This window comes from Haplochromis burtoni, unplaced genomic scaffold, assembly GCF_018398535.1.
Source record: "Haplochromis burtoni strain Fernald_Lab_line unplaced genomic scaffold, NCSU_Asbu1 Contig_5, whole genome shotgun sequence".
Classification (NCBI taxonomy): Eukaryota; Metazoa; Chordata; class Actinopteri; order Cichliformes; family Cichlidae; genus Haplochromis; species Haplochromis burtoni.
This window is the reverse complement of record NW_024582366.1, coordinates 5073437-5099379: the sequence shown is the minus strand read 5'-3', so window position 1 is coordinate 5099379 and position 25943 is coordinate 5073437. Positions and strand designations below refer to the sequence as shown.

General features: G+C 41.6%; 1 protein-coding gene across 4 annotated transcripts in view; it reads right to left on the bottom strand.

The window, feature by feature from the left end:
* Positions 1 to 25943, bottom strand: part of camsap2a (calmodulin regulated spectrin-associated protein family, member 2a) — a 44607-nt gene that overhangs the window by 3613 nt on the left and 15051 nt on the right. Inside the window, exons 3-15 of one of the 4 annotated variants that reach the window (XM_014333177.2) lie at positions 22454 to 22615; positions 19982 to 20065; positions 13921 to 13953; positions 12902 to 13043; positions 11976 to 12115; positions 6708 to 6804; positions 6194 to 6290; positions 6073 to 6104; positions 5917 to 5986; positions 3666 to 5805; positions 2603 to 2739; positions 1989 to 2212; positions 1352 to 1448 (exon numbers count right to left, since the gene is read on the bottom strand). In XM_014333177.2, the coding sequence (XP_014188663.1) occupies positions 1352 to 1448; positions 1989 to 2212; positions 2603 to 2739; positions 3666 to 5805; positions 5917 to 5986; positions 6073 to 6104; positions 6194 to 6290; positions 6708 to 6804; positions 11976 to 12115; positions 12902 to 13043; positions 13921 to 13953; positions 19982 to 20065; positions 22454 to 22615 (3455 nt within the window). The remainder of the gene's footprint in view (positions 1 to 1351; positions 1449 to 1988; positions 2213 to 2602; positions 2740 to 3665; positions 5806 to 5916; positions 5987 to 6072; positions 6105 to 6193; positions 6291 to 6707; positions 6805 to 11975; positions 12116 to 12901; positions 13044 to 13920; positions 13954 to 19981; positions 20066 to 22453; positions 22616 to 25943) is intronic. The other 3 variants (XM_005920907.3, XM_014333178.2, XM_005920908.3) reach the window with 3 other exon arrangements.

Sequence of the window (25943 nt, the reverse complement as noted above, 5' to 3'; positions counted from 1 at the left end):
ACACACACACACACACACACACACACACACACACACACACACACACACACACACACACACACACACACACACACACACAGCGTTAGTTTACCTCTCTGGATGTGTGCTGATCCTGAACACTCAGCACAGCATACTGCAGGCACTGCTATTCAGTTCAGTTTGGTCATCAAAAGAAAGGACTTGGTTTGGGTTTTAGCTGTGTGACAAAGTCATGATAACCAGGGCAGCAGCAAAGCTTGCAAGCGCAGGCAGTGAATACAGTTTGGTGCATTAAGCTCAGTAAAAAAAAGGTCAGATACATTTTTGTGCAGGATTTGGCATTTACTTGCTCTCACTGTAAGACTCTTTGCATTTGGAGTATTTTAACTTCACAATATGAAATCAAATGCTGCTTTTTACATGGACACCACCAAATTACATGATCTGTGCCATGCATTTGGTAAATATAAGCAAAGAAAATGCAAAGTAAGAGCAATTAGGCCAACTTGTGCAACTAAACTGACCATATTAACAAGTCATTTCAGCTTTCTTTGAATAAAAAAAATGTGTTTATGACTTGATAAGATGGATGCTCTACCTCGGGTGTGCATTGAGTTTGTCAAGCAGTGGTTCTGAATAAATCACCTGGTGTTTTATCAGACGTAAATAACCAAAGCAGGTGTGGACATTGGTGAGAACAGCACAGCAGAAGGGTAAGCAGGAAAGAAAAAAGTGATTGTTTTGTGATGGTGATACTGAAGGAAGCATAGCAAACCTGCTTTGAAGTTAGTTATGAGTGTCTCAACAAAAAAACATATTCTTTTGCTTAAAGTGCTTACTCAATCCCTAACAAAACCCATTGTGGTCTAAAGGGTTTTCAGTGCAGGATTGGGCTCAGGACAGCATGAATTGCCTTTAAGATTTCACCGTCAACCAGAAAAACTAACCTTCTCCTTCTCAGTTTAGGAGAGCGCAGAAAGTAGAAGAGACCGCTAGAGGCTAAACTAGAACTTCTGACGTGTCAAACAACATGAAAGGAAAGCGTTAAAAGGGAAGACTGAGAGAAAACAGGAAAAATGTTAGATCTGAGAGTTAGAGTTAGTCTGCTGGTCCAATTAAATGCACATCACGGCAGGTGTGAAGGATAAAACTCCTACTGTAACACCGGAGAGCACTTCAGCACGTGCTCTGCCTGAGAAGGCAGTGCGAGTTTACTCTGTACTATATATCTGGCATGGATTTAAGGCTCTTACAGCAAGTAGAAAAGGTTAAACCAGTAAAATTATTTACTGCTGAATGGAACACAAAAATCTAAACCAAGTGTTAAACCTTTGTTTCATTTTGGGGGAAAAAGAACCCAGTAACATCTCACCTTGCTGCTCTCTTCTCAGAGTGAACGCTGTCGTTGTCTCCCAGGTTGAGTGAAGCAAGGGACAAGCTGGAGACTGAAAAGACACGCTGGCGTGAACCTGGATGTGAGATAATCACACGTGGCACAACACAACACGACACGATTACACCACAGCACGAATGAAAACACCACCGGACTGTCCACGGTGTTTTGTGCCACCTGCGACAGCATTAGAGCCTCAGTGCTGCGACTGAAATGTCTCGCAACCACAAATACATGCAAAACCAACTAATATGATGCATAATTAAACACATATTCAGTAAAATCAGATCATATAATGCTTTTTTAAAAATATACACATATCACACATGCATACACTGATGCTGCTTCCTTCAACGTGAGGTTTTAATTTGTTATTTTAGAATAATTTTTCAGTATACTAATTATTATTATTATTGCATTAATATCAATGCCATATATTAGCTTGATATTTTTACTATATAAAACAGCATTTAAGGAAACATCAGGAGGAAGGCAGCGCTCAGCTGGTTGCTTAACACAGTCTAAGGTGGCACAATGCACTGCAGCAGCGAGACACTGATGTGACAGACGAGATGGCATTGACCTCTCTAAGAGAGGGGGTCATCGCCATGGTTACCTGTGGCAGCCCTCACGGGGGTTTTGGGTGAGTCCATGCTATCGCGATGGATAGACTTCGGTCGCCCTCGCCTCTGTTTGGCCCCTGCCGCGGGTCGAGGTTTAATGACGGTGTCCATGTCCTCCATCAGCTTCAGCTGCTTCCTCCGGAGGTACTCCTGCTTGATGAACTCCTTCCTGGCCTTGTCCTCCTCCTTCCTGACACGCTCCTCTTCGGCTTTCAGTCTGAACAGATGCAGGGATGGAAGGAGAGTTAGCAATAAGATACTTTGAAATGCTAAATTCACCATACAAGAGACAGCCGATTGATTTGTAAATATTGCACTGCACTGCTATTAAAAAGAGACTAGTTATTTGGCAAGATGTTGAACGTTAATCAGGTCTATAAGTCTTAGATATATTAAGCAAATATTGGGACATAATGGGCTTTAGAAAGCTGTGATGTTACTATTACTATCTTGTGATGTTTCATAAATGGACAGAATGAAGAAAATACATGGAAGATAATACAAAATGGAAACAAAAAATATGAGGAAAAAGTAGGAAAAAGATTCTAGTAAAGCATCAAATAAAATCCCAACAAACAAGTTCATTTTTTTTCTCAGACGGACACACCGAGCTTCCTCTTTTTTCTGCTCCAGCTCAGCTTCCAGCTGCATCTTCTTCTGCTGGCTCTCCTTTTCCCTTCGCATCCTTTTCTCCAGCAGTGCAGCCCTCTTCTGCGCCATGTTCTCCTCTGCTTTTCCATCCTCCTGTAGGAACACAAGGCAGCTGGGTTAAAGTGTGTGTGTGAGGTAATGCAAGCTGCTGTGTCAATTTATGAATATTATACGTTTAGCTGTTTATCTGTTTTTCATCAAGCAAAGTTGACCTTCTGTGATTGTGATGCAAATCCAGAGCTGGCAGAACCGAGTGTCATTTTGATACCCAGTAAATCCTTTTTATTGTTGTTTTGTTCAATCTAATCTGATATAATGAAGAGATGACTCTAAACCTGGATTGTGGAAAGGTCAGCATGCTCTTGTAATATTAAATGAAGCATTCAAAAGGGCTTGCAGAAGCCACAGAACAGAGGAATTTCTCAGGGCCAGAAAGAGCACATTCATTTGAAGGCTTTCTAAACACTTTATTATGCAACAGACGCTTTGTTTCATGTCCCTGTGGTTAACGCTGTAATATCTGAGTTCAGACTATAAATATAAACACACGTGACCAAATGAATTTGAATTCAGCTGTTTCTAATGGTGGCACAGCAAACTTCTAATGCAACTCAACTACAAATCTGATTCCTGTAGAGGTTAATTCATGTGACCGCTCATTGCTCATCCCTCTGTATCCACCCTCGTTTTCTAGCCGACCCATCTTCAGCCCCGTGTTTCCACAGCTGCGCCTGAATTATTCACAGCAGCCCCAGTTTTGTGACCCACATTGAAGCCCAGACAGCAGTTAGCAGCAGCCGTAGAAGCTATAAATGGGAAGATGATACTATCCTCAAACAGCATATATCCTGTGCTACTTATCATCTTCACCTAGGAACAAAAACTGTTTCCCTATGAAAACAATCATTTCTGCCCAATTACAAATATGTCTGTAGGTTTTTTCAATTTATTTTCAACTCAGCGACACGTTTAACTGCCACTCGGGTTGTGCGTGTGTTAATTTTTGTGATTTAGCCTACCTTGAAAAAGAAACCACGGCACAGCTTCTGTTCATCATCTAGGCTTTCCGCATCCCCCTGCTGCATCTCCAGGCTTTCATCCAGAGTTGGATCCTCTAGCGGTTTCACCACTGACAGAGGAACTTCAATCAAACTGCTTTTGGCTTGGCCAGACAATTCTGACTGGAAAGGGATCTCTGTTGGCATCACCGTGAAGGTCTCTATCACAGGGTGGGCTAGAACTTCAGGGAATGTTGACTCTAAAGTAGGTTTGAGCTCTATATCTGACTTCTGAGCTTTCTGGTAATCTGTTTCCATGTCAGTGGTCTTGGATTGGTGGGGAGTTTCTATTTCCTGGGTTTGGGCATTAGTACCTACTTCACTTTGCTCTTTCTTGTTCTGCAGTTTTGGGGAGGGGGAGCCGGCTATACCCACAAGCTCTCGCTCTGGGGAAAGGAGGGAATGTGTTTCCTTGTTTTTATCTGCAACTGGAGCGACCGTCTCCAAATTGGCGGTTGCTGGTTTCTCCCCCATGTAAACGAAGGAACTTGCCAGGGGCTGGCAGGGAGAAAATCGCCGTAGCCTTGGGATGCTATCGACAGACTGTGGCGCGGTTAGGACGCGACTGTAGGGTGCCAGCTTGAGCTCGCTGGGTCGAGGGGTGCGAGGATTACGTGAGTGGAAGGATGCAGATTTCCGTTTGATGCTGGTTGGAGAGCGATGGGTGGAACGAGGGGAGTCAGCCGGAGAAGAGGGTCCCGAGGATCGAGTGACGGCTCCGGCTCGACCGTGCTTCTGTGGCAAGGGGTTTGTATGTGGAGGAGGGATGACCCACGCCTGCTGCTGTTTTTGCTCCCTCATGGCCATGATTACTTCTTGCTGCTGAGCCAATCGCTGCATCTCAGTTTGGAGGAAGGCCAAAGAGTGGTTGAGTTTCTCAATTGAACGTGTATACTCTGTGAGATCCACTTCTGTCAGCTGAGCGTGGCTTTGTCCGCCTTCCTCACCTGCACCGGGAGATTTTTGCCAACAGGAAGCCGTGCTGCTTTGCTCTGCCCCGTCAGGTGTGTCTGCCTTGTTCCTCCCAAATTTAAAGGTAGGACTTGTACTTGCTGACTTTCCTTCTCCCTCAGTTTTTCCTCCCTCTTCTCCACTTGCTGCACCGTCACCTTTTCTCTTTACCACGTTTAGGAATGCTGAGTGGCCCATCTTTTGCCGATGCCTTGTAAAAGCTGCCTCCACTTTCTTCTTCTGCGCCTCAATAGCTTTCCGTTTCTCCTCGAGCCTCATCCGCAGCTGCACCATCTCTGTAGCCATGACCTGAGCGGGGTCATTGGGTGGAAGCTGGACAGGTGTGGGTGACGGCTGTGAAATAGGGGGCGGTGTGCTTTGTTGGCGGACCGGGCTGTGCTCAGGGGTCGGGGCCCATGAGACAGATAATGGGAGCCCAAATTCAGAGCCCTCCGGAGTGGTCTTCAGCGAGCTGCAGCTGCCCCTTCCTGAGTCTGGTGCTGATGGATTAAGCTTCTTCATCTTCTGCTCAGCAAAGCTAGTCATCTTTACTGCTGAAGGGGATTTGCTTTGACTGCTTGGGCAGGGGCTCGGCGTGTCCATGTCCAGCTCCATGTTCACAGAGCAGTCTTTCAGAGAGGAATCTTCATCCAGCATGTCCTCTGTTTGGATATGGATGCCAGTGTCCACTTCTGTGGTGTCTGTTGTGCTCAAAGGTCCTTTGGAGTCCACCTCTGACACTGGATCTAAAGCACCAACGCCGGCACCATGTTCCTGACTATGCAGAAAGAAACCATTGTTGATGCCCTCCACTGGTGGCCTGGTTGGGCTTTGGATAATCTGGAGGGCTTCCTCCGTGGACGGAGTTGTTTCTGTAACTCCTCTGTGTCCGTTGGAGTACCCTTGCTTGCTCGGCTCCATGCCAGCAAGGCTGTCTGGGCAGCCTTCCTCTTCAATGCCGACACTCTGACCATTCACTGGCTGGAAGGACAGGTTGCGCTTCATTCCACGGGGCATGTGAAGGACCTTGAAACCAGAACCATCATCCGTGCTGACAGACCTGACCATGCCACGTGTGGAGGGAACAGTGGCAGGCGCAGACTCCTCTTTATCAAAGGGGATGTCAAAGGACACACCGTAAGGCCCAGATCTTAACACAAAAGACAAAACAAAAAACAACAAGAAATTGTAATTTAATTTAGCAGATTTGGTTAACAAATGATAAAAGGTTAGACATAAAGAGGGCAATGATAACACTCACCTCTTCTCTTTTGGCCAGGTACCGAGATTGCCATCAACAAAGGACATCGAGGTTGACCTCTTGATCTCTCCTGTAAGACGCATATGATGAGTAACAATCACAACAGAATGCTTTTGTATATACTTTGTATGTATTTCCATAAATAAATATAATCACCTGAGTTTCGGGGCTGGGGCCGCAGGGGTAAACTTGAGAACGAGAGAGACAAACATGATGATGGGAACTGAGAATTTTCTGCCACCTGATTTCTTGTCATTGTAACTTGGTGCTAACATACCTGGGTCTTTCAGGGCTTGGGGGCCTTTCCATAAAACTCTTCTTAGTTGCCTTGGAGATGGGGATTACAGGGAAATTCTTCAAGAAGGATGAGGGCTCTGACGTGATAAGACAAATAAAAATGATCGCACTGTGGTTTTTCAATAGACACAATGTAATATTGCATGATCCTTATCTGATTAATTTGTGTATGATTCAGAGAAAAAACATTACCATACTTAGTTACTGCTGCTTCGCTACAAATCGTGACACTAGCATGACTATAGCTACTTTAAATTTAATTGAAGCGGCATTACATTTTAGGTTAGCTTTCCCTTCATCCATAGTTTACAATGATTTGTGTTTATTGGAATTGTGTATGTTGGAATGAACGTCTGGCCATATGGTTGATTATGCATCTTTGTTCGATCATGTACGCTTTAATGTCTGAATTTTATTCGAAACTGTGAAGCAATTTGTGTCTCTTTGAAAAATGCTATACAAATAAAGTTGCAGGGTTAGAATTTCACACTTGCCTGTGCCTTCGGTATCGAGCTTTCTTGGTTCCACAAATGACGGTTTGACCACCTCAAACCACCAAAACAGCTCTGCCATGAACGCCAGGTAGTTATTCTGGGGAGGAAAACAAGAGCAAGATTGAAACCATTCAAAAACACGTAAATGCTACAGCACAGAGAATAAAATCCGGATGAGTCCAAAACAGCTTCATTCAACTGCATTGTCTGATTTGTCCAGCAGGTGTCTCTGTTAAGCTGAGGTATCATAAACTTGTATTGTACCCTGTGTATATATGACTAATTAGTTGATAGAATATCCTCTTTAAGAGAAACATGCCTCACAGTTCAAACGACTGTAGAGTCATTTACAGGGAAATTATATTTTCTCTGTGTTGGCTCAGGTAATGTAAATGATGCTAAAGCAAATAGTAACAGTGCTAGTCGAGAAGCGATTAAGACATTAACCTCATTTACAAAATAGAGGTCACCTGCATCCAACCTGAATGAGACTGAGAGTCAGAGCTCAAAGGGATTTAACACTGCTGTGCCAGGTCATGTCCACGTTTGAATCGGGTCAACATACACGAGGAGGTGAAACTGCTGGAGGAGAGTGCACTGCGCTGCAAAAAACATCAATCTTACAAAGTCCCTGACTCAGTATTTCATTCTCCCAAAGCACTGTTGTTTGTTTCCTTATAATAATGGGAAAAAAGCTTATTCTCTAGAAACATTGCCTTTCTTCTGCTCCCTCTTTCTAAATTCTTTCAACCTGTCACTGTCTTGAAACAAAGAAATGACCAAATAACATGTCTCCAATCCAAACAGATGAGATTCATTTACAGTAATCAATTTATGCTGAATGATCAGGCCAAATTGTACAGTTTTTCTTTATTCACTCACAGACACACACAAATGCAAATGAGTGGAGTAAAGCACGACCTTGAGGAATCCCACCCTCTACCAGCTCTCAGTCCACGGTCTCCAGACAAAGACAATGGTGCGTGCTCCAGCTCTAAAGAAGCCTGACTCAAGTCATGAGCAGCATCTTTCTGTACCAGTCAAACACCAGAGCGCACGTGTCAACTGAAGCACAAAACCACACCAGGAAGGACGGAGGCAATTAACACCAGCACCCTGGTTGGCTGGAGGGGGGGGGTGTTACTGCAGCATTTCACATGGTTTTGTTTCCCGTCTAATTCACATGCGAGCGTGCAGGGCTGCAAGAAGACGAAAAGGTGTGTCTGCTGCAGAATCCTGCTCCGCTGGTGTGAGAAGCAGTGGAGCACATGGTTAACAAAGTCGTTAGAGTTGAGTAAGCAAAGAATTACTAATGAACTCCAAATCAAATAGTGCTGGTTACCTTTTAGGTGTGTTCAGCATGTGAAGCACTCCTCAGAAGAAAGAAAAAGCAGGAAAAAAAATGACTGAATGAGAAAGAGACAAAGATCTCCTGTCATCCGCCCTTCCCAGATTGGTGCCACCAGCTTACTTGTTCTCTCCTCCCATCTGTTCGCCCGACTACTACTGACACACCAGGTGTGAGTGTTTTTGCTTAATACCCCCAGCCTCAGCACTCACACACACACACACACACTCAGTCTGATCCCTTAAACCAACCACTGCACCACCACCACACCTATCTCCCCAGCGAATGGCATTACTGCCTCGTGGGTTGCCAGGTCTGCAGCATTGCCAAGTTCCCTGTCTGCAGATTTGAGTGTGTGCCGCTCAGAATGAAGTCAGATTGGTGATTACTAGAAGACTAGAAGATCAGAGCTGAGAGTGGTGGGGTGGGGGAAGCTAATCCACTTTGCGGGTATAGGAATAAACACCCTCCCCCTCCTCCCCTGTATGTGCCACACACATACACAACAGTGAAACATTCAAATGCATAGGAAAATATATACCAACAAAGCCCCTAGAAATGATGTTGAAGATGCGGCCTATAGCCACACAGTGAGCATTCAGAGGGAATTAATCTTAACAGTCACTGGGCCAGAGGGTTGATTAAAGGATCTACGTCCAGCAGCCAGCCAGACAGACTCACTCCAATCTGGAAAAACCACCCTTTGGTCTATCGCCAAGTTTATCAGACAGCTGCCAGACGCCTATTGAAAGACGGTAGGAGAAAACATTTGGATTTTTAGAAGCGATTGCTCAGAGACACGTAGTATCGAACAGAGAAATTATACTAGACTGCAATGTGTGTTGACTACAGCCACGGCTATTATACTGTATGTAATCCTGTGTGCCACTTTAGGTCAAAGGAGTAAAAGTGCCATCCTTCACTGCTGACAGTCAGATCATAAACTAATTGAGAATCACGTTGAAGAGGGAGATTATGAATTATTGTAAGTGTGTTAACTGCCTCCTCAGGGCAACCGCAGCATGTTTGCGAGGAACCTCGTGGTACAAAAGGAGCTGGTGAATTTCATTTATCTTCCTTGAGTCCATAGATAGCCACTATGATGTGTGAGGAATTAATTAAACATAGAGCCAGTAAATGGGAGCGGGTTGGGTGATTTAGTGGTCTGGTGTCCATTAGCAAAGAATGGCCTTAGGTAATGTATGTGATATATGGCTTTTGGGTTCCTTACAGAAAAGAAGAAAGTGTTTTGCTTCTTACTAAGGTATACTGAACAAAATGTCAAGTCAACCTGTCATCACCATACATGCAAATTTTGTGTACCTTGAGAGGAAAGAGTGCAGACTCTTAATCTTGGAGAGGGGTACATATTTACCAGAAAGAGACCTGGTGTCTGACATGAAGATATCAGGCAGACTAGTTTGGGGGGGTGTGTGCAGTAAATGTTCCCACTGTAACGCTTCATGCTCTTTTCCAATTTTCTGCATCTGATTTCTTAGGAAGACTGATAACATCTATTAAATGATCTTCTCCACACCAGCTAGAGTTGATCATTTAAGCTAAACTGTGGCATCTTCCAGGTTCTCTCTTTACTGCAATCCTATATTCTGATGCACTTTATTGTCACGTGTTATATCTTATGAATTATGACTATTTTAATGTCAATCAATTGAGAAGTGTGTTTTTAACTGTTTGGAAACCACCAGCTCTAATCTCCGCTAACCACATCTGGCAGCAGCATTAGCAGAGGGACACTTTCACAGAGGCAAAGTGTGAGTCTATTGTGTGTGTTACTGTAACACGTGTGCCCAATCTTGTCATCACTTTCTCAAAGATACTGTCCCATTTACTCTGTTTCCTCGCTCCTTCTCCTTCCTAATTGTTTCAAACTGTGTTATCACCTTCTTGTCGCTTCTCTCCCGTTCCCACTTTTTTCCACATCAACACCTCGTGCGCCTCCCCTCCCCTCTAAGCGAAGGCTCATTCTCTGTAATATTGTCTCCATCAGCGTGCCGAGCAACAACATACGACCACCGAGGGTGTGACTCCCTGCAATCTGGGTCAAGGTTACTGAATCTAACTAGTTCTGTGTGCACTCGTGTCTGCCGCGCTGCTTCTCTCAGGCAATTACTGTGCCTGCTGAGACTGCTCTACCCCTCCTGAAATCAGTGTCAGCAAAATGCTGCTAATGGCTGGTTCACAAAGCTTGGTGATTATTTTTTTGACACCATGTTGAAAAGAATGCATGTGCTTTGGGCTGAAATTGATATGTTTCTTTTGCTTTTTCTTTTCTTTTCTTTTTTTTTTTTTTAGAAATTTTGTGCAAAATAAAGCATGTAAAGGGCACTTTCCTCTAAATATGAATACATTTCATTACTTTAAGCATATAATAATACTTTCAATACTTTCTACCTTCATCATTTTGCTGGATTTCAGCTTCAAAACTGCTTTTTTCAGCGTGTTTCCTTTAGATATTAGACATATTTTAGTCAGTTTGGACAGTCCCCTGAGGTTTGTCCTTTCAGTGACCTGTATTGTGTGTGTGCTCAGAGCTCTCCTACATCTGAGGACATGCTGAGGTGACAGTCAGGGAAAGTCAAACTTATCCAGACACATCAACTTATTTTTCCCCTGCCCGTGCAGCTCTCGGGCAAAACACACTGAGACCGACACACTAAAAACAAACTCATGAGCATGAGAGAGGGAACGTTAGATCAAACCACTGAGCAAACACAAGTGCACTGTGATTGTGGCAACCACTGGCTATAATGGCAATTTGATGATAAATTAGTAGGTATGCAACAGAAATATATATATATGTATATGCAGTATGCACACCAGCTGACCAAGTAAACATACTGAAATGTTGTGGATTCAAAGAGAGAGTGGGACATTAGTGAAGGGGTAAAATAAGCTCTTTCCTGTGTGTCTCGAGTGACTTATATATGTTTTTATGGTAACGGCAGAAAAGCAGGGCTGAGCTTAATGTAAAATGCGGACTGTCTCCATGGCACTCCAGCTGCAATACACATTCATACACCAAGAAACCACACACACACCGAGAAACAACAGTGTTATAGACGAGAGAGGACTGAAGGATTTATAAATCACAAAGGTCTCTGTCAAGAGAAACTAGTACTGTCTGAGAAAGGTCAGCAAACATGAGGAGAAACATCATTAGTAAAATTCCTTAAAAGCAGTGGCAACTTTTTAAATGAAATAAACGAGCAAAAGAAAAAGGATGGTTGGAGAAGAAGAAAGAGTAACTAGAGAAGGAAATTAGGAAATGAAGATGAAAAGAAAACAAACAATGGAAAGCAAATTACAGGGCAGAAAAATGAACGCATGCATAGACTGTTTGGAGGAAAAGGCTGAGTGGAGCTCTCCAAGCTTGTGGCTGGTGAAGACGGATAGTTTGGACTGAAAGTTTCTTTTCCACAGCGTGACTCACCACACCGGCCTACACTGCTGCACACTTCTCTTGTTTCATTTAGCCTGAATCTAACACCACATGGGGTTCTAATCTGTGTCGGTACAACGCTTACGAATAATTTTAAAGTGTTTTGGGAAAAAGTCATCAAGTCTGACTGGGACTGACATCGCAAACTAGTGTTTTAAATAGAGCAGGCGGCACTGCGGACAGGGTTTGGATTTTCTGCTAACAGACATTTTTTACTGGGTACCATTCTAACGTTTTAGCAGCTAAAATTCTATTTTTACAACACTGTAATGACTGAGAGTGAAGAATCTGTTTACAGTGAGAACCATGAGATCGCCAAGCAACCAGTAAACCAACAAACCAAGATCAGCATCACAATGCAAGCCTCAGATCACACCACAAACGCAAATGCAGTGCCTAAAAATGTATTCTTACAATCTTATATATTAACTTAAGCAAGTATTTCATTAGACAGTAGTACCTTGATGGTGGAGGAGGCGTAGAGCATGTCTTCCAGGCTGAAGTGGCAGCAGCTGTTCAGGTTGTCTTTGCAGAAGTCTTGTATTAGCTGCAGGTTGTACAGTCGATCAGCCAGACTCATATTCTCCTTCAGGCAAACATCTGGGAGGGCAGAGAGATCCATCAGGTGTCACTGTGACGGAGTACGAATTTGATGATTGAAGTCGGTCTGGTTATAATGCAGACGTCAGTGTTTTCGTTTTTACTGTGCTGACAGTAATATTTAAGATCAGTGATGGAGCGCGTTCAGAACAATGCTGTGTCTCTTTTTTAGGAACTGCTGAGGCATTTAAAGCGTAAAGTTTTGAGAACGTCTGCCTGACCAATCAAAACACTCCACGGTAGGCATCAACTGGTGGTTGGACGTAAGGTAATTACATCACATTGCTGATGAAGTGTGTGTAATAGCTGACCAAACACACACAAACACACCCCCACACTACATACATCCACAGTCATTTATCCAAGCTGAAACAATCACAGGAACAAAAGATCAATCAGGAAACACTGTTCATTTAAACACGGTAAACAACGCTCCCTGATTGATTTTTGTTCCCCTCATTGTTGTCTGTGCGTTTGCATATTTGTCCTGATATTAACTCGGCTCTCTGGCAACATCTTGAGTCTATTTTGATGTTTGATCTATTGAATAAACCATTAGCTCTTTCCCTCATAAAGACAACATTTGACGACCTCCCCCTGTACTCTCAATTATGAATTTTGACACCTCAATATGTACCAATAAGATGCATTTTGGGTTTAGTTGTTTGGTCAAATAAGCAATTAACTGCTGGTAGACACATTACTTTCATGTTGTACTTTATTATCAAGCCCCCTTTAACTGCAAATTCCACTGACCCACCCACGCTCCTCATGCTTGTTTCTTACCATCCAGTGGCAGCAGCTGAGGACAGTAAAAGTGCAGCAGTGCACCCAGGGCCGAGCCATCTGTGCTGTCTTTTAGCAGGTTGTCCACTGGGGGGATCCAAGGAACTGGCTGGGTCGAGGCCTGCTCCTTCCTGTAGCGAGCCTGCAGAATGTAAAGTACTATAAACCTAGGCCCTTGAGCAAAATTACCAAGCCTACACCTACAGCAGGTATTAAGCCAAATTCCTCCTGCTGTTTCTTACCGTTTCACTAATGACAGCAGCAAAATTAGGGAAGTATAATGGAGCTTTAAAGCAGCAACAAGCGCTGCAAGGCCTCATTGAATTCACTCATGTATTAAAGTAAGTGAACGGCTCTGGAGCCTTGTTGGAACTGAAAAGGAAAAAGAACTGGCACGAGAATGAAGAGAGCTGCATGATTGAAGTAAGTATCACTGATTATTATTCCAGATGTCATGACGTGACCTTAATTATTTTCTCCTTGTATTACAATGAGCTCTTGTTTATGTGGACCATCTTCATCTTCGTACGGATTGAGGAATTACACACAGCTCTGTATGGAAAAACATTGAAATATTGCCATTTCCTTATCAATTTGATATGTATAGTAACTGTGGGAGCTTCTAGATTTCTAAAAGCCAATAATAATCAGTGATTTCCCAAGATTTTATAGTTCAAGCTTCCAGTTAGCAATACAAGGAAGCACGTTAGAGACACAAATAATGGCTATATTGACTTTTGTAAACTCAGGCTCATATACAGAACATGGTTAATGATGGACACTCAGATATTAACTGTCATTTACAGCCTACTTTGTCTGCTTTAAATTAAGAAAAGCAATAATCACATGCATACAGCACTTGTAAATCAAAACAGGAGAAGAGAGAAAATATCTGGTTTATATCACAGTGACTGAGTGATGCACACATGACAAAACGATGGCGATCGGACAGAAAGAGCAATGAAAGACAGTCACTCTGGACACAGATGAAAGAGCAGCGCACTGATTAGTTCACTTACAGGCACAAGCTTCATGTACCACTTGGTTGGAGACTGCAGATGCACAGCAAAGGGAAAAGACAAACAGCAACAAAGAAATACCTGTTAGCCAGATTAGTTAGTAATGGGATTAGTATTACAAGCAAAGACATGACAAACCTGCACTTTTTTCAGAGTGTACAAAAAGACTGTATACAGCAGGCTGTTACTGATTACACATATACTACAGCTGCTTTGGGTTACAGAGTTACCGTGTACTTTCCTCACATCAGCTTGGAGGCTCATTCTTTAAAGATACATGGAAACACTACACCACGACTATTTTCCACCAGCTGACAGTCGATGTGTTAAACCTTGAATGGAACTTTAGACTTAAGCATCAAATTCCCCTCAAAAAAGATCACATTGTATCCTGAAACATTTAACTGAAATTTTAATTGCTCACTTTTACCTCACGTTACCTCAGTGGAAAAAAATGTATTACTGTAACCAAACTGTCAGCTATCCAGTGTCACTGTAAGCTGATTCCAAAAAGGAGAGGATTGCCTCAGTTAACAGCTAATTCCCACGCTACTGAGAAGCATCAAAGACCTAAAATGTAAGTGCCACTCAAGAGGTCTGCGAGCCCTCGACTTCAAAGGCACGCAGTGACTCGTGAGAAGATACAGCTGCTTTGTTCTGAAACCCTCAAAAGTAAATATTAATGTCAGCCAGAGGAAAAATAAATATTAAAGACAGCAAAGAGGATGAAAGGATCAATAGTAGCTTTCGAAGATTCTTCTGATTTTATTGGTGCCACAGCTCTCTGAATGATAATTTGATTTGGCTTCTAACCTTCGATAATTCTACTTCCCCCTAAGCTCACTGAACCGGAAGGATTCTCGACCTCAATAAAAGTATCATAAACCCTGCAGTCACATCACCTCTCCAGGCTGAGCGACATCAACAAAAACAACAACAGCAACAAAAAGCTGTACCCAATCCATGACCTCACAAAGTCAGTGCAGGCCAGCAGGCCAACTTCAAGATTTGGCTGTCAGTTGGGGAACACAGCAAACACAGAGATCAGGATTTGATCACTTCTCAGGCTCTCATCAACATTCTGTCTCTTTTGGAAAAATTTACTCACAAATCACAAATGTTTGAACTTTTATTTTCTCATTTTAACCCGAGTGTAAGGTTGTGTTTATGAAGAACAAACACAATGACATTTTGCAGCAAGGTAACCAAACCTACTCCAAACCCTGCTGTCCCAGTTTGAGAACAAGACACAGGAAATGGATGCTGTCTGTATCTAATGATGATTTAACCTCCTAGGACCTGGCGTCCACATATGTGGACATCACATTTTGGATTATTTAGACCAAAATACTCAATTTTGCTCTACAAGGGCCTGATATCCACTTACTGCTACTGTTCTATCAAAATTTTAAACGAATATCCTCATATGTGGCTCTGATTTTTCATAAAAACAAAAATAAGGTAAAAAAAAAAAATCTGGTAATTCTTTGTTTTTACATTCATTGGGCCCCAATCAGCTCAAATATCAAAGAGAAATTAAAAATGCATAACATTAAATAGTTCGGATCTTAGGCGGTTAAGGCTGGTTAGAGAGTAAAATCTCCACCAATCAAACCCCTGGGGAGAGGTACAGTAATGCCCTCTTTTATCATCTTACAGCAAAGCACACACATGCAAGCACCCTTTATTTCTGTATTTATACACACACACACCCCACCCAAATTCACCCCAGTCATTCCCCTACTCTCTCTCTCTGTGTTACTAGCAAAGTTCATCCTCTCATACAGAGGATGATGTCCGGTTGAGCTGCAGCTCAGCTTTGACAACTTTAAAGGATTAGTCCTTCCTTCTCTGTCCGGACGTGCCTTTGCAGCTCCCTCCTCTTATTCTCCACCCACCATCACCTCTGAACATAATGCAGTAGGTTGAAATAAAAACACCGTTGCCCTGGTGAGCGTCAGTCTGTGTCTCTCTATGCCTGACTGAGACAGAGGCTGTGTGCGTGACTCACACTGCAGTAATACTGCAAAGACTAAAGGGGGGGAAGTATTTGGAGGTGGGGAGTGATGGAGGTACAGGGAGAGAATAGATGAATGTGCTAGACATAGACACCCAAAAAATTAGTAGCTATAAATTTTGCATGTAATTGTATTTTTTTTCCTTTTGCTCTTCTGGGTGTTTGTAACTCTTACTTAAAAATAAAAATAATAAAGAAGTAAACAAACAAACACAAAAAACCCAAACACTTTTTTAGCCTGAAGGCTGCAAGTGAGAAATACATAGTGCTAAAATGCTCTAACTTTCTGAGTCTTTGACAATCAAAGAAACATGTTTGTATAGATAAAAGAAAAAAGAGGATGAAGAGAGCTTCATACATGGCTTCATCTGCATTTCATGAAATACTAAGAGGCAGAAAGAAATGGCTGGAATGACAAAGTGAGCTTAAACCTATTCCATTAAGTCTCCTGCTGGCTCAAATTTCACATCTCCTACAATGCAGTTCAATTCAATTCAATTAGTTTTATTTATAAAACTGAATCACAACAACACCAAGACATTTTATATTGTAAGGTGAAGACTCTACAATAATAGAGAGAAAACCCAAACAACCAAATCACTTGTGACAGTGAGAATGAAAAACTGCCCTTTAACAGGAAGAAACCTCAGGCAGAACCAGGCTCAGACAGGAGCAGCCATCTGCTGTTACTGGTTGGGCCTGATGTGGGGAAGACAGGACATAAGACATGCTATGGAAGAGAGCCAAAGATTAACAATAACTAACAATTAAACACAGAGATGTGTATAACTTTATAGAGAGTGAAAAACAGGAGGGGAAGAAGAACCACAGCCTATTGTGGCATAACTAACAGATGATTCAGGGCCACCTGATCCAGCCCTAAATATATGCTTGTTGTAAGCATAATCCTAAAAGAATCAAAGGTGTCTGACTCCAGAATCCAAACTGGGAGGGCCTTCCTCCCATTCTAATTTTAAATACCCTAGGAACAACAAGTAAGCCAGCACTCTGACAGCAAGTGACTTTGGGCACTATGAGAGATTATGGGAGAAATATGCTCTCTGATACAAGTCCATCAGTACGCTTGCTGCAGTTTCCAGTATTTATCTTTCTCATATCCATATAATAAGTGAAACTTTAACCATAGAAAAACTCTTTTTAAGAAGTTAAATGCAAACATAATGACTGATAAATGTGGACTTCAATTCATCCAAAGGTGTAAAACGGCAGCATCCAATGACTGTGACTTTCTGCGGTGGTTGGACAATGTCATAAGCAGCCATAAGCAAACACAAACACGCAACAATCCGCCAAAGCCGCCCAGAGGTGACAAATGATGTTACCAAAAAGCCAGCTCTCCAGCTCGGGGGCCAAACATGTGATGACACTCACATTGACAGAGCAAGTTAAAGCTATTCCGCTTTAATAAGGGATTTTCTTATATAATAAGCATGACAAAAATCCGATGATGAAATGATGATGTGATGGCACTTTTTCCTTCAACTTCACCAATTAAAGTGTGTGTCATCCTGTGTGTTTGTGGGGGGCTAGCTGAGGCATGCAGTGCTGTGTCTGCATACTGACTGGTCAGATCAGGATCAAACACTGTGGAAGTTTTCCCGAGCCCTGGGACTGGGACAGAAAATGCACACACACACTAAAACACATTGGACAGGGTTACAATTTTTACCCTTAGGTGAACTTTCTCACTCTCTAAACATCTCTAGGAAAAAGCATCACTGACAGTGTTAGTGCATGGAGTTTTTGCCTGATTTAACTCGGGTAGAAAGGCAGTTTGAAAAACCTGGAAGGCCAGAGGAACATGGGTCAAGAAAGGTTATTGGGTGGGATGATAGAGAGAGTCTGGAGAGGGAGGAATGGAGTAACTAAAAAGAAAGAAAAGAACAAACTGCTGATAAATGTCAGCTGAAGTTTATTAATTTTTTTATGGTTATTAAGGATGAGTTAACTTTCAGGGGTCAGCGCTACCCTCCGCATCATTAAAAAACTCACAGCAGGGTGACTTCATAGTAAAAAAAGTAAAAATAATGAATGATCTGGAGTCGAGAAACAGGCGCACAGCATGAAGGATAAGGATAAAGGTGAATACACAGATGACATCATGCATCTCCTCCTCCTCTCCCCCCTCCTCTGTTATCATTCTGCTTTGTTAGGTTGACAGAAAGTGGCTGCCATACCAACTTTGCCCCTTGCTGCTGCACCATAATATTAAATGTAGCTTGACTGTTAGCACACAATGAAGTCATAACAACAGTAAATCCACACACGCACAGATGTTTCATCTGAAAAATATATCAGCATTTTATTGCTATTGTTATATGAGTTTCCACAATAATAAAGTCATAAATGACAAAGATGTGATTCCGGAAATCGGGAATATTTGCTGCGCCCCCTGCTATTACTGGAGCCCAACTTATTCCTCCTTCTCAAATAACCTCTGTGACAAAGAAAGCTAGGCAAAAGGGACAAATATAAGATTTAGGGCAGACTGGAATGTAGGCCATTTCTTTTTGTGCATACTTGATTCGTGCAGCTGCTTCATAGGAAAACCCCCGGTTGCTTTAAATCTGATAACACTGTGGCAGTTAACTGAATTAGCCCGAAATGCTAGTAATGCTTGATAAAACAATAGATAAGCAACATCATTACCACAAACTCTTACATCCATATTAACACTATTATATATAATGGACAGACAGTCCTTATGAAGACCCACATAATTTGTGTATCATTTAAAATACAAAGATAAAGGTGACAAAATTAATATTACCTATTGACATATTATATCATAACGTAATATGGCATGCCATCAACTATATGACACCAGTATAAATAAAACTTCAGATATTTGTTTATCTCTGGCTCTCTTGTCCTGTCACCCTCCCCTCACCACCCCTCCCTGAGCCTGATTCTGTTGGAGGTTTCTTCCTGTTAAAAGGGAGTTTTTCCTTCCCACTGTCGCCAAAGTGCTTGCTCATAGGCGGTTGTCTGATTATTGGGGTTTTCTCTCTACTACTCATTACTTGAAGTGACTGTTCTTGTGATTTGGAGCTATACACATAAAATTGAATTGAATTAATGAAATAATTTACATTTCCATATATATATTTAATAGTATTGATGACTAAACAGCACACAAGGTGATGCATATCAGTGGCAAAATGCAGTCAATAAAGCCTATTCTGTCTCACATTATTTGTTAAATAGTACATCACATATGTTATTTACTCCCAGTACTTAGTAGTCCTGTTGTAGGTATACTGTATCTGTGAACATATGGACTGGTATAGACCTGCTTAAGAGATTTATGAGGTATTTGAATTTAAAGAAAGACTTTATGAGATTTCAGTTAAATCATTTCCACCCATGAGAGGTATTATTCAGTGAATCACTAAATTATTTACTGCAAATGCAGTGTCAAACTACAGAATCCAGCATGGATTACTTAAATACAATAAACAGACACACACACAGGCCACACCAGCCTGTCTCATTGCATTCTAAATTACTGCTGATAGTAGAGTCGGTTATATAACTGGTTTGGACTGTGGGCTGGACCATGAACTTGGGTCACCCCTGATTACCTCATTAGACTGCAGAGGGCTGATGTTCTGGTTAAGACAAAGATGAAGTGATTGAAGCATGCAGAGTTGTCAGAGCAGATAAACTCATTATGGTGTTGAAGAAGTAACCTGGTCTTATCTCTTCCTCTCTCTGTGTGATTTAATTAAGACAGATTGAGCGTAAGCTAAAGCTCAGACATCTGTGAGTCAGATTTTCTTTGATGGCATCAGGATTTTAACAGCTTAACTTCTGTCCAGGAAGCTGTTCACAGACATAAAGTGACATAGAGGTCTGGGACAAATATCTGTCAGTCAAAAGGCGAATGTGGCGATAATTCTATTAAGCAGAGCCAAGAGTTTTACTTTGCTTCTGTTTACTGTCCAACAAACATTTGTGTTTTTATGCCTAGTTTGAGAAGGACTAAAGATGAGAAATTGAAGGGGAAAAAAAATCACCTACCCGAGGACTCCCAGCAGGCTCGGTGCCCTGCGTTTCCTTCTTCCTTTGCTCCTGCGCCACAATCTCTTTCAGGTATTCATTTACCTGAAAGAGAGAGCACAAACAAGTTTAAAATGACCCGAGCCACAAAAGCATCAAGAAGCAAATGATAAGGAGTAGTGTATGACTCAAATTGCTCTCTTAGAAAGTGTAATAGCCAAATTAGTTTTGTTATTTTAAGTTAGTCTCCATAGTTTATTTTCAAATTGGTAACCTTAATACTGAAATTTTAGTTTCCACATTATTGTCCTGCCAGTAATTAAAGTAACATATATAAAATATTCAAAAACAGTGACACCATGGTCATCTTTTTATTTCTTATTAAGAGCTGATTCAAAGGAATAAGCAGTCCTGGTCCATTTTTGTGACTTTGTTCTGATTTCTACCAATGACTGTAGAAAACAGTCATTTCTACAGTCATTGATTTCTACAGTAAACCACAACACCAGTCTGTGGATTATACACATTTTACATTAAATTTACTTTATTAACGATGCATTTAAGTGGAGCTGAATAGATTTTATTTAAATCTAGCATCTAGCATGAGTTAAAAATGAGAAATCAGTAAAACACAAGTGGAACCCAACAGAGAGCCATATGTCAGATCAGTGGGACACCAAGACCACACCTCCTGTTTGCTGTTGTAAGTGTGTGCATGTGCGTGTATAGCTGAAAGCTGACAGCAGCTCCTTGTCTCTATTAGAGGAATGCAAACAGACTGTTGTAGATTCTGTAGTACTGTATGGAGGAGCAGCCATATGTGTCTGCAGATGATGACCACAACCACTTACACGCTTAGAAAGTCTGATTTGCTGTGATAGTATAAGTAACACTTTTGTAGGGCATGTTTCATAGGTCATATATAGCCTGATGTAACATGGTTTAAGCCTATATATTAAATGTGAGTTAGCGGATATAAGAATGTTTTGTGCCTGAACCAACACGCAGACTGAATACTGACTTATCTCCTGCAGATGTGACTGTAAAAAAATGTGTTTATTGTGACACAATAGAGCTAAATTTAGTGAATTTTCTATAGGTATCAGGATAATAAACAATAACAGGATAATAACAAATAACAAACACATTTTTCTTTTCCAACATCAGCTCTACAAATTCTGTTTATTTCTTCATTTCTATTTGTCTTTTTTGAGTTAATACATTATATGTAGTACACAGTATGACAATGTCTAAGGCAGGAGAAAAAAAAAAGGGGGGGGGGGTTAGAGTACAAATAGACATGCATAATGTATCGCTAACTGCCTCACCTGTAAGGCAGAACAAACATACAACACCTGGAACACAAAAATTAGAAAATTCAAAAGTACATAAATCAGAAATCTTCTTGTGGGGGTGTGTTTGTCTTTGTCATAAGCTACAACAACCCCTCCCAGGAGCCCGACACATTCAGAGATGGATCCAGGAGAACTGGGCCAGCCGCAGCCTCCAAGAGTACTGAAGACTCGAGGCCACACATCTCAGCAATATCTGCCTGCCCATCCTAGCAGGAGAAGTGGGAGGCCCTAAATAGAATACCCACGGCCAAAGGGTGGGAGTCTCAAAGGACCAGAGACGACGGGCAGCTCACCCCGCTAGAGGCTGCCCTAGAGGCTGTGAGCTAAGATCAGGGTCCCAGGGCTCCAGGGGCCACACCAGAACATCCAGCCACGTGCCCCAGAACCAACAAGTACCCCAGCGGGGGGTAGCAGCGCCCAGCGAGGAGTGGTGGGGAGGTGAAGTCTTAGGGTTCACCTGCAGACTGAGTCACAACAGTGTGCAGGTATTTTTTTCTCATTTGTAGTGAATCTACCTGTATGCATCATATGGCAGAACCTCAGGGCATGAAGGCAACATGGTGTATCTAGATCAGATTTCATGGTATTTAGGTCAGTGTTTTCGCTGGACTTCACTGTGCAATGTGAATTTCAGAGGTCAAGCTTCATGAAACCGACGTTGGTGAAACGCCCCTGTGTGAGACTTTTGAAAGAGCTCCTTAAAAAGACATTGAACACAATGAAAGGGGACACTTATGAAATGGCAAAATCTCAAAGGGCATTACTTTTGATCAGTCCTTGATGTTACAAAATATTATTTGTTCTTTAGAAAAAAGATTTTTATAGAGGTTCGCCTGTGAGGAGGACAAATTGACCTGTGCTGCACAGCTGAGAGATGACTGATGAGAAACGTTGTTTTGATGTCAGAATGACCTATGCTTCTGCAGGTTTGGATTTCTTGTGACAAAACAAAATGTTTAATCATACGTCGACTCATGGGATGGCTTACAGAAAGCAATACAACAACACCTGTAATCTTAAGACACCAGTCTTGTGGCCCAAACACTTTTTTTGCCAGGTACAAAATACCAGGCACAAACACAGTCATTTCTATCTCTCTATAACATGTCTTAAGAAAACATTGTGTATCACAACTGACCTTGTTGATCCAGGTGGTCACTGCATCCTCAGTGTCATAAGGTGTTTCCACCTCAGGGTAGCAGGATGGATATTGACAAATGCAGGCCATCACCTTCTCCACGCTCACAGCCTCCACTGTGTATGCCATCATCAGAGTGTCAATCATTGCCAGATGGGCACTCTGAAAGGGAAAACAGTAACAAGATTAATTAAAGGCTGAAAATTAAAATCTCCCAGCTAGCTCACTGTAGTAAAAGAAAAGCAGTCCATCTTGTTTCTTTGCCATAAAATAACAAAACAGTCCTTGTATTATTTGATCATATGCTTTAAGTAGCGAGCAAAGGGAATGAAAAAGCCGTCATTAGTTTCTTCAGTACTGTACAACTGAAACTTTTTCTGAGGTTAAATTTTCCCATGTGGCTGTTGCCCTGGAAACAAATGTGTCCAAGACCCAGTTTGCTCACAGTGGCTGCTGGGCTGTGATGGGCCTGAAGAAAACTTCTTCCTGACAACACTACTGGCATCCGTGCTCTGTTGATTGGCTCATGGTTATTGCTGAAAGCAGGGTGTGTGCTTTTAATTAGATAAAGCCATGTTTGGTGACAGCTTGTGTTATCAGACTGTTATCTTGTGAAGAAAAAACCCACCATACTCTGTACTGTATCGCTTGGCTGCATTTTGGCATATCTACTTTTTCGCTTATTCGGCTCCGTTTTATAACAAAAACAAATATGAATTATAAAAGAAACAATGACTATAACAAGGTGTTAAGTAGCAGCCTGTTCTATTTGGAAACATGCAAATATACACAAGAGTGGGTTTCAAGTAGTTCTCTTATACATCATCTTGACATCATCTCATCTGCTGACTCTTAGCATTTCCGCTCAGCCACCTCCAGCTCAGCCTCCTGTCTTTTTCTTAGTGGTACTGTCTCCAAGCATCATAGCAGGGCTCACTACCTTCTTGTAAACTTTCCCTTTCACTCTTGTTGCTATCCTTCTGTCACAAATCACCCCTGACACTTGTCTCCATCCACTTCAGCCTGTCTGCACTCTTTTCTTTTCCTCTCAGGGCACCATCCTTTGCTCTCAGCGGTTGACCCCAGGTATTTAAACTCCTCTACCTTCACTACCCCTGCTCCTTACAGCTTCCTTGTTACACTGGCTCCTTCTCATCACAAACAAATAGGGGCTATGTAACCTGATGTAATCCCACTCCCAACTTGAATCCATTTGTCACTGCTACTGCACACCTCACCACTGCCTTACTGTCCTCATACAGTATCATAATTCCTATCTTCCTAATTCCTATCATATGCTTTCTCTAGATCCACAAAGACGCAGTGCCACTCCTTCAGATCTGCTCACTATCCTTTTCCATCAACACTCTCAAAGCAACCCTCACATCTACCGCTGCTCACTGATCGGTAGTTCACTTCTTAATCTAGCTTCAACAAATTTTTCCCACAGCTTCATGTTATGGCTCAGTGATGTTGTTACCAAACATCACCTAGTTCTTGAAAACATGTACCAGTACACTTCTTCTTTATCCCTCAGCCATCCTCTCACTTCCCAAGATTTTGTTAAGCAAAAAAATCTGCTGCCCGCACATCTGCATACCTCCACGGGTATGTCATCTGGACCAACTGTGTTTCCACTCTTCATCCTCTTCACAGCTGCTCTCACTTCCTCCTTACTAATCCTCTGGACTTCCCAAGTCACCAACTTTCCCCAATCCATCCTCCTCTCTCTCATTTTCTTCATTCACAAGCTCCTCAAAATACTTCCTCCATCTTCTAAACACACGCTCTATATTCATTAGCAGACTTCCATCTCTTACCCTCCCTCACCTGCTGCACATCCTTTCAAGCCTGAGCTCTCTGCATAGCCAGACTGCACGACAGAAAGTATTTACAATAATTTGAGACTATACTTGAGAACTACAATAGCTAAAGCCTTTGCTTACTACAATGTTTTGTTTTTATGATGTTAGCAAACATCTGCATCAATGACCAGTCTGTTTTCTTTCATCATGACTAAAAAATATTAATTTGATTGGTTCTTCTATATTTTTATGTCCACTTTTCTAGTTTCTTTTTGAACAACGCACCATTATTCATGCTCATTAACCATATCAAGTCAAAGCCAGAAAAAATGCATAATTTGTAGTAGAGCAGGGCGATATGACCAAAAATATTTATCACGACATTTGAAAATTTGCGATAACGATATAACTGACAAAATACTTTACAACTCCACAACTTTGTTAATGCTGTTTTTTATGTGCATTAAAGTTATATAAAAATGTAACAGTGCAAATGCAAATTCCTCGCTGACAGTTTAACCAAAAGGCATTTCCAGTGGAAATTGGCCGACATATCCTCAGCATAACCATGTATAATATCCACAAAACTTAAAAAGAGGTTACACACACACAATACGGTAATATTATGTTGACGCACACTACGTATCACTCCGCGAGGCTCCTGCCTACGATAGCTGTAATGCTCCGACAATCGACAGCCCGCTAGTATGCTCTACCAAAAATAGTGCTTTGTTGTGTATCTGACAGACGAAAGCTAAACCAGTTCCACACCATTAAAGTTGCAGCATTTTTACAAACCAATTCTGCACTGTTCCAAAAAATAGTAATGTCAAATGATTTTACTGTGTATTTTACAAATGTGTACTGTTTTTCTAGAATATCATTACATTTACATAAGTAGACTGTGATCTGACACGTCAAATGTAAAATAACATAACATCACTGTAAATGTAATAAAACACAATTTACTTGTTTGTTAAATATATTTTGTTGTACATATGCATATTTAGATTGTAAAAACACATCCAGAAATGTCTCCCATCATGCCTTGGGACATGTGCTGCTGTTTAGATGTTCTTGTTTTATTGTTTATGGTTACGTTACTTTAAACTGTTATCTTGAATGTTGTGTTTACGCCGTGGTGCAGCGTCACTGACAGTTGTTGTTTTGTAGAGAGAGTGCTGTACCATGAGTGACTTCTGTTGTGCTGTTGTTGAAGCTTGAGGCATATTGTAGCATTGCAAGTGTTTTATTAAGGAGCTCCCCCTACCAGCTTGGGGTTTAATAACAAGCTCAATCTCTCTGTGAGCTTCCTTGTTAAGATTTCTCTGCATGCCACAATGTAAAACATTGCACGGACACGCTGTGCTAATAATATATTTTGAAAAAGAAATGTAGAGGTAGGAATTGCAATTAATATAAATAACATGACGCTAAGCATCGGCCAATGAATGTGAACTAACAACAAGGTCGCGGGTATGGCTGCGACCGTGGGAAAAAACCCTAATATGAAGGTATTTTACTGCATTTTACAGTAATGTTCTGTTCTTCTAGAATATCATTAAAGTTACGTAAATAGACTTTGACTTTACATTTTGAATGTAAATTAACGTTAAATCACTGTAATGTAATACAACATAATTGTCATGATTATTAAATGTATCTGTCTGTGCATATGCATATTT